This window comes from Merops nubicus, unplaced genomic scaffold (genome assembly GCF_000691845.1).
Source record: "Merops nubicus isolate BGI_N331 unplaced genomic scaffold, ASM69184v1 scaffold28776, whole genome shotgun sequence".
In the NCBI taxonomy this organism is placed as follows: domain Eukaryota; kingdom Metazoa; phylum Chordata; class Aves; order Coraciiformes; family Meropidae; genus Merops; species Merops nubicus.
Window position 1 is genome coordinate 16,112 of NW_008617396.1, and position 9,294 is coordinate 25,405.

At 36.1% G+C, this 9,294-nt stretch overlaps 1 protein-coding gene across 1 annotated transcript; it reads right to left on the bottom strand.

Annotated features, from left to right (window-relative positions):
* Nucleotides 1-1,091: 1,091 nt before the first annotated feature.
* Nucleotides 1,092-9,077, bottom strand: NUDT12 (nudix (nucleoside diphosphate linked moiety X)-type motif 12). The gene is given in 9 exon segments (XM_008943143.1): nucleotides 1,092-1,211; nucleotides 2,252-2,438; nucleotides 3,892-3,991; nucleotides 5,886-6,018; nucleotides 6,020-6,057; nucleotides 6,979-7,034; nucleotides 7,036-7,525; nucleotides 7,528-7,564; nucleotides 8,865-9,077. Coding segments are annotated over 9 exon segments (1,374 nt in total).
* Nucleotides 9,078-9,294: the final 217 nt, after the last annotated feature.

Sequence of the window (9,294 nt, forward strand, 5' to 3'; positions counted from 1 at the left end):
ATTTATCTAGCTATATGCATGCTACCTATATTTCCTCTTTGCTTTATCCTCCCTCTTCTATCTGCTCCTCATTCTTTCCTTCCTTATTCATCTTTCTTAATATGTAACCATCATATTAACAGTTAAAAATTCCTTCCATTGCTTAGCTTCCACCACTGTTTGTATACTGTCTAATGTTCTCCTTTACTTTCCATAAAAGAACATTATACATATTTTGAGATATTATGTCTTTTTTAATTAATCTCCTTTCTCCTCCAATACTCTACCATTCCATTTCTAGGAGGATGAAGTAAGTCATTGCCTAGGGTCAATAAGTGCATTATTATATTTTTAAATATCTAATGTTCAGGCTTTTGGGGATGGTTCTCCAATATCTTTTGCATAAACTGAGTATTATGACACATCCTTAAATTCAGGTTAACATACAATTTGGTAAGTGCAGGCTAAATCAGACTGGAGAAGTAAATACTCTGCTTAGAGGGCTATTAATGTAGAAGATATAAGGTACTACATATTCACCATTTAAGTATGTTATTAGTTTGAAAATAACCATTGTTGGTAAGAATTTCATCGCTGAATGTTGATGTTTTGTGCCAGGAAGAATTCAAAGAATGAATATAGGAAAAAATAGAAACAAAAGGGAAAAACAACAGAAAAAAAAAAAGATAGAAAGAAACATTAAAACAAAATAGGAGGATGTAAATACAGTGTTCAAACAGCAGGCAAGATCAGGTCTCTTTGTAACACTGTGTCTCCTTCCAGTGGGGCATAGGAAAAACCAAAACAAACATTAAGATCATAACAGCAAAAAGCATAATAATTCAACTCTAAAATGAAAAAGCAGCCTGTGCACAATAAGGTGCCAATTATACCTATATGTTGCTTGCTTTCTTGGTACAATCACTGAGTTGTTGTCTAGTTGTAATTCAGAGCTGAATAAACCTATACAAAGGTTTGCATAATTAAGCTTTGGAACCAAAGGAAAGGCTCAAAAATTCACATGGTTGCACGTTTACTAGATAAACAATTCTTTCTAATTTATTCCTAACTTAGCATTCATCAGAAGAAGTAATTTAACTTAAAGAAATCAATTATAGAAATGAGAGATTAGCATTCATTCCAGTTCAGTATTCTCTCAAGTGATATGCAATAACTCGACTTGGTGGTACAAAGAAAGCACACAGGTTTCCTTTAATGAGAACTTTCACAATCTGCAATAAAGACAGATTTTCATTTTTCTTTAGAAGATGATTCTATAAACTACATGGAATGTAACATTGATTAATGCAGGAATTATCTCACTATGATGATCCATCAGTTTATCATTACCATAGCTATTAAAAAGCCACTGCCACTTTCTCCAAGATAGATGCAGAGAAAAAAACCCACATAGGATTCTGTGAGAATGATGACATTTTTTAGCTCAAATGTGCCCCCAAAGGATACCTTATTTTTAATGCAACTGTGGAGATTGAGTGTTAATAAAATATTTAAGGTTTTTGTGAAGCTTGTCTGTGGTAAGGACCACCAGATGGTGCTCTACATGGGTCCAGCATGATTTTTTCTTTTCACATGTAGTACAGAAGGAAATTTGTTTTGTTGGTTTTCTGAAGCACTTATAAGCAACATGGGAGTCAGACTTTCAGTTTAGTACATTTGTGAAGTATGTTTATTGACAATTCTAGACAAACCTGCATGTGACTAGCTGTGTTCAGAACTGATACTCATTTGCAATAATGCTCTCAGTGCTGTCAGGAATACATTGAGACTGTAAATTACTAACTTTGCCTTCAAGTTGACTTACAGAGTCAAAACACTTGCAAGTGCTAGGCAGAAGTACAGTGTCATTAAAAGTTTAGCACATAAGTAGCCTGTGGAAAAATCTGCAAAGACTAGGTTGTGCAAACAATCTTTCCTTTTTCTACTCGTGTAGAATGAGTACAGGAAAAGCACAGGGTTGCTAAGCAATTTGGGTTAAAATAACAGTAACTTGGAAATCTTTCAAAAAGAAAAAAAAAAGGAAAAGCTGAAGAGCTAACTGGCCAAAACGTCATAAAAGGAGCTTGCAAGTGACTCAAATTACTGTGCCTTTGTCTGGTTGCATATCAAGTATAATTACAATGTAGTTCAGTTGTAGTATGAGCTATAGATGCTCATTCAACTTGCCAAAAAAAGCAGGTATCTATTGCATGCCGGAACTGATGCAGTCATATACCAATCAATACAGGAATGAAATTAAATTCAACTTTACCTCTTCTTTAGTGAACCAGCAGGCATCCTCTCTTTCATTCTTGTCAGCTTCAATTTCTGCAGACACTGCAACACCTAAGCAGCCAATCATTAGGGAGGAAGGCATCGGCCATGGCTGACAAGAGACGTACTGAACATGGCCAACTCTGACTCCAGCCTCCTCTTCTGCTTCTCTTATACAGCATGTTCTGTTGTTTCATCTAATGGAAAAAAGGGCAAAGAACAAGCAGCTGATGAAAAGACTCCAAGCAAAGATTGCAGCCTGTGCCTTGAACTGACTCAAAAGATTTGAAACAATTATCTACAGAGATTTAGTTGACAGTTCAGGGCACAGACCTTAAGCACAAGATACAGGTGTCTAGTGAGGTAGAACCATCCACCAAACCAAAATGGAACTTAGACAATAAAGCATGATTTATTTCCTGTATTGATAACTTATTATACATGCAAACTGTTATTACCACACCTAAAAAGTAAAACATTATGTAGGAAATACATTGTTCCTTTAATTACTTTTGGAATGCTGATCTGTTTGGTTATTGTGTTAATTTTTAGATTTTCAGAATGATTGTTAAGAGCATGGAGTACAACCTGAAAATCATTATTTAAAATTAAAATAGTAAGGAAACAGATATTTAAGAAGACTTGCACACATTTCTGCTTTGTATTAGTCACTTTGCCTGACTCATTCTTCATTGTTTTAACACACACAGACAGTTCTCCAAACTTAAACTGCAATGGAAAGCTTTACTTCCATACTCATAGCTAGCTAGCTAGCTAGCTGAATAGATAGATGGTGTGCTGATGGTTATAGGCTTACATATGCTTACATGTACTCTGCTGTAACCACTGATTACAGGTTATTAAAGCAGCCAGTCCATGCATCAGAAACAGAAGTACTGTTCATCTGATTAGAAGCTGATGATAAGATCAGCTACACTTAAATTTCCACTTAAATATTTGAATTCAGTATCAGAAAGTTATAAGTCCAGGAGAAGAAAGGAGTGAAGAAATAAACATCTTCACTTTTTTCAAATGATACTTGCATGAACTTATCCATTCATGCTGTCACTGTATTTCACCTGCACACTGAGTATAGTCAAACTACAATTTCACCAGTGATTAAGATGTATTCTGAATACAGAATGGTTTACCAATTGTTCTGCAGCTACTAGTAATTGCAACTAATTCCAACTATTATTGCTGAACACAGCTAGCAAAATAACTCTGCTTTTCCTGCAAAATTAAACAATTTCATCTTATCTTCCAGACCATGTCAGGCCTAAACATGTAAGCATATGCTCAGCTTTAAGTTGTGCTTTAACTTTTATCTTCCTATGCTAAAATGCCTTTCAAAGTATTACCACAGGAACTTATATCTGGTTTAAATTTTTTTTGTTTTCACTTCAATATATGATTTAAGAGTGCAAAATGAGAAAACTATTTTAAAAATACATTTAATCAAGTTGCTTTTTGCTTTTTTTATATATCAGCTACTAGAAAGTATGGAACAGGTGTATTTGTTATTTAACAGGAAGAAAAACATTTATTTGACATAACGCTGAATATATTTCTATATTATTTTCAATGTACAATACTGATACAAAAGAAAAAACATTTGGTAAGGAAAAATGAAATTACTCACCAGGTTCTACAAAGCCAGTAAGACAGCTAAGCTTATGCCCACCTAAAAGACACTGGTTCCTGTCTCGATGGATGACTTGCATTATCAGAACAGGATCTGAAAAAGAACATGAAAGTTCTTTTTGAACTTTTGGACTGAAAGGATCTGAAAGAACACAAAAAATATATTTCAGCATCTGAGGGACTTAAAAGTGGTAATAATTTTCAGCCTATTCAATGCCAATGCATGTAAAAACCAGTAATATACCTTTATTATGATTGAAATAATATAATTTACCTTTAAGTGATCGAAATCTGAATTGTAGATGAACTGAGCAAGTTGTTATTTTCTTTCACTTTGTTATTTTTTTCCCTGCATGGTATGTTTATTTTGTTTTGCAACATACTTGCAGTTTAGTAGCCAAGAATTGAAATGCAGGACATAAACGACCTGCACCAAACCCACACACTCTGTTAAGAATATCAGCAATCCTACCCTAGGTATGCATCCAGCTTATAGCAATAATTTCTGCACCAAAACCAACCTCTTCTACATACACAGGTCTAGAAGAATGTTACCGATGACTGAAATACCAAAGAAGAGCCAGATGCTAACAACTTAAATACTGACTAAACTTTCCACTTTTGACTTTGTTGACTGTTTGCTACTAATCTCTTATCTGATGTTGCATTCTTATCTACTTTCTCACTTGTGATCATTTTAAGTATCTTTTTCTTGCTCGCTTAATATTTTCTTCTATTGGTATCACTCTTTTTGTCATGCCATTCTGCACAGCATTCATCTCCAATATTTTTCCCTTTTTTATTGTTATTTAACTCTTGTGCATCTCAATGTTTTGGTTTTGTTTTTTTTTTTTTACTTTTTTTCTATACACCTCTACTTTCATATACTTTCTCCCTTGCTATTGCTTTTCATGTCTTTTTTTTTTTTTTTTTTCCCCAAACCACTGGTGTTTTCTGTGTATGAAAACATTTGATTCAGCAACTACTATAAACAATGACTTCAAAGATTGGTGTCCTGCTTAAAGACATCTGCCACATGGCATAGTGTAAAATATACAGTGCTGCTGTCTGTAAACTGAGTTTTGAGAAAGACATCAGTAGACAATGTTGGTTCATCAGTGCTTCCTGTATAATTCCTTCCTTCTCTAAGTTTATTGTTCTAGAGATTGTACAGAAACAGCCATTAGTATTTTAGCAAGCTTCACTATAGTCTGAATGACAGAAGAATATGGCAGAATTGTTTTGATTACTACAAATATGTTTCTAAAGCACATAAGAGAACATGAAATTCAGACATACAACACAAATACCACATCCAGAACTACAGCTGCAGAACAGAGGACAGGATAGGGAAAAGAAAGGTGATCAAAGAGTCACCAAGTGATCTGAGAAAAAAGGGGCTTTTTTCCTTCCTTTTTTCTCCATCAATAACAGAGTACAATTCCTTTGGAACACAACAACAAAAGTAGCTGCAGAAGCCTGTCTATACAAACTTATATTCTCAGTAGACACAGGCCTGGCAGTTTGCAACTGACACTGAATAGTGAAAGCGAGTGAAGGTGGCTAATGCAGTCAAAGAGGCACTACAAGAAAATGACCACTTTATCAGAAGTTTGATACAGGGCCAAACCTGATACACAGCTATTTCAAGCTCAGACGGCTTGCAGAAGGTGAGCAAAAAATGTGGGAGCAGGGGGGCGGGTAGGGGTGTAAAATGTGACCCTTTGTATTGTTAGCATCTCATTCATATTTTTGGAACTTCTAATTGATACTGCTCCATTGCAGTGAAGATTGGTATTGTCACAGTAATTCTTTGTCACAGACTACTTCAACAAAGAAAAGACTGAGCTACATAATCCTAAATAGAGCTGTGACATACAGACTGGGGAGAGAAGCAAGCAGCTGAAATAATTGAGGAATTTGATTTATATGTGTATAGTAGTATAAACAAGCCAGTTTTGACCAAGTTTATCCTATAACATTCTCACCAGCTCTTGGATATGATGTGTTGTGAGCACCTTGGAGACTGCGACAACCTTCTTTTAAGCAAGTTTTCTTGTAACCCCCTTCCTGAATCTTGGTTGCACTCCCACCTGTTGGGCAGAATAGGTAACGACTGTGTCATCTCTGCTAGAACAGATCTAGCCTGAGATACTACTACTTTAAAAGAAAACACTGAAAATACACAAAATCAAATATGAATTCATGCAAGCTGTTAAAGAGTATAGAAAAGACAAGCAGTAAAGTTTAAGACAAAAATCAAATTAAGACCATGGTTTGAGCTGTAATCTGCTACAAGGGAAGCTGAATAGCGTGAGTTGGGTCTTTTTCTCTGTAGTACAGCACATGCAATAGAACACAGTAATACGTAGCTACAGACCAGGTTATGCATTCAGAAACAAATTCATCCAGATCACTATACCTTGTTTCTCACAAAAGTTATTTAGTCTGGGCAAAGTGCCAGGCATATAACACCTTTTCCAGATTACTATTTTAGGGCTGCTACAGATATTGACATAATAACACACTGTTCCATTTAAATGTCAGGCACAAGTAAAACCTGACCTTTATCCTTTCATAAAAGCAAAATCGTTACAACAGCAGCTGTTAACGCCACATCCTCAATGACATTCATTCACGTCAGGATCCTGATTTTTCAACACTTGCTCGCAGTGTTTACTTCTCAGATGTGTATCCAACATACTCTTAAGGACTTACTTTCATCTCTCAGAATGAAAGCTCAGCAATAACAGATTTTTTTTTTTAATTTTATTTCTTTTATGTTGTTAATGTGCATACGTTAATATTTAAATAGTACTGTTTATAAACCCATGATGGTCAATCAATTTTACAGTCTAATACTTGCCATTAGACATTAGCCATTTGCAGCCGCACATGTTCTTGCACTAAGAATTCTTCACAAAACCACTGAGACAGGGTTTTAAAATTAAAATATTTCTAACGCCACTGAAAATACCCAATTCTTTTGCAGTGGTTTGTCCTTGCATTATACTTCAGTGCATCCCAAAACATGTCCTTCCAATTGCACGTCTGATAAATGCTGCATTTTATGCATCTTACCAGCTTCTTTTTCAGGTAGCTGCAGTAGTGCCAGCATTGGTGGGTCAAGAAAGTAAGTCCTCTTACCTCTGTTTAAATTTCTCAGCAGAACCTACACTAAGAGCAAACCAAACAACTAGCACGCACCCTTCATCATCTTGCAGAACTCCTCCATTGTGAGCAGCCAATGGGTTCATGTAGAACTCAGATTCAAGCCCAAGAAAAATCAAGGTGCTTTCTCCAGTTTGCTTCAGGCACTGCTCCACATAGTTGTGGTACAGCCTGCAGAGCTTTACTTCTGGCTGCTGGGAGCTCTCTGTTCCTCCAGACAAAGTAACCAAACGACTTAGATTTGAGAAGTGGATGTATACTGTAGTTGGGTGTCTTTGTTTTTTGCTTAGCTACTTGGAATCCTTTCTTTTATCACACCTTCTGTCCAGAAGTGTCAAGCCAAAATAATTTTTATTTCCTTTCACTTCATTTGACAGAAAATTAGGTCCCTATCTTCCCTTCACAATAGCCTACAAATTAGCTATGTGGTTGTAACCCCCAAATTTAGCAATGTCTGAGCCGTTTTCTTAGATTTATTAATAATGGACCTGCCACACTTAGAGAAATAGAAAAAAAGCAATTGTTACCAGGGTAAATATGTTTAGGAAGAGTCCTGATGCTGTATTATTCTTACAGCATATACTTCTGATACTATTAAGGTGCAAGAGCTTTTAGATACTCTGTCTGTACTGGGGCACTCTTTAGCTAAACACTTAGATTAAAAAGTCTTTTGTTACAGTAAGCATAACTTAAAAAAACTATTTGCCAAACTAGTAAATTCCCTAAAACCTCAAAAGATTCCTCAATATACATGTTATTTCAACTCACAAAATCTGGCACTGAGATACCCCTCTACAATGCAATGGACCGACTACAGTATGAAACAATGGTTCATCTGATGTGCCGTACATTTGGGTAGGATGGAATTAAAAAAAAAAAAAAAAAAAAAAAAGTGGGGATGATCACTGGAGGCTGTGGAATTCTGTGCCTGAGATTACTCATAACCACAGAATGAACTAAACTTGCTTGGTTCTGTCATTAGGGATGCAGAAAGGAACAGACTGGGCTTGATCGACGTAGAGCTCAGCTGAACCACAACACCCAACTCTTATCCTTTGTTTGGGAATGTTTTCCATTTGCTGTATGTGGAACCTGACTTCACTCAGGCTTCAGAATAATGTTCTTTGGGATCTCAAGGAGACCACTGAAATATTCTTTGGTTTTCTGAGTGTAGTCAAAAGCTAGAACTACAACAGTTGACTTGAAGAAACACATATGATGGCAAGTTTTTGACAAGCATTGAACGTGCTTGGTGTCACACTGACTGAAGAAAATAACATGATGGGTTAAGGAGGAAGGAGGAAGTGAAATGTCCAAAAAAAACCAAGAGGCAAATGAAATTCATCAACAAGTAACTTTAGCAAAGGTGTGTCTGTCATGTCCTACTTAACAGTCAGTATGCCAGCAAAACATTCTGCACTGTAACACAGATGTAAGTGGATTACAGCTGAAGTTCAGAGAAGAAGTCTAAGTGGAACAATGAAAGATATCACATTTAAACTCAGCACAGTGTTTGGAATGGGATACAAACTGTTTTGTCAGTTGCTGGGAGGCAGGTCAGTATATACTTGAAGACCAAAGAAATAATTTTAGAGATGCTCTGAAGTTTCTTGGCATATATGGAAAGCATGATACAATAGTAGAATCCAGTTACTGTGAGACACGGAGTATATTTTCTGGAGTCCTAACCCTGAACATTCTGCCACTATCCGTCAAGTAAATTTACCTTTCTGAGATCAGGCTGAAATGGGCAGAAAGAGATTTAGGTTAGAGCTCTTCGATGTGATCTACAAAACAGCTTACCCTTCTTCAAGAAGAATCTATACAACCTCAAAGTGTCCATTTCTGGCACCATATTTTAGGGCTATCCAACTGTTTTCTGCAGCAACATTAGTAAGTGATGGAGAATGACCAAGCAATGCTTTCAGTTCAGCTGTATCTCCAATAGCAGCAGAATTATGCAGCTGATAAATCGTGTCCTGACGGAGGTTCTTTTCAAACTCTGTCATTGTGCCAACACAGTTAAAAAAAAACCAAAATACCTGAAAACATAAGCATCATCAGTGAAAGGATTTAACTAAAAGAATTAAATTCAATCCTATAGAGATAACCAACATTATCACTAAAAGTATGGGTACAACAGACAAATTCTTATGTTTAGTACGACACTGTTATCCCCAACCAAACCTCAGTCCCACACTGTATCGCCAAACACAGGGCGGGGCC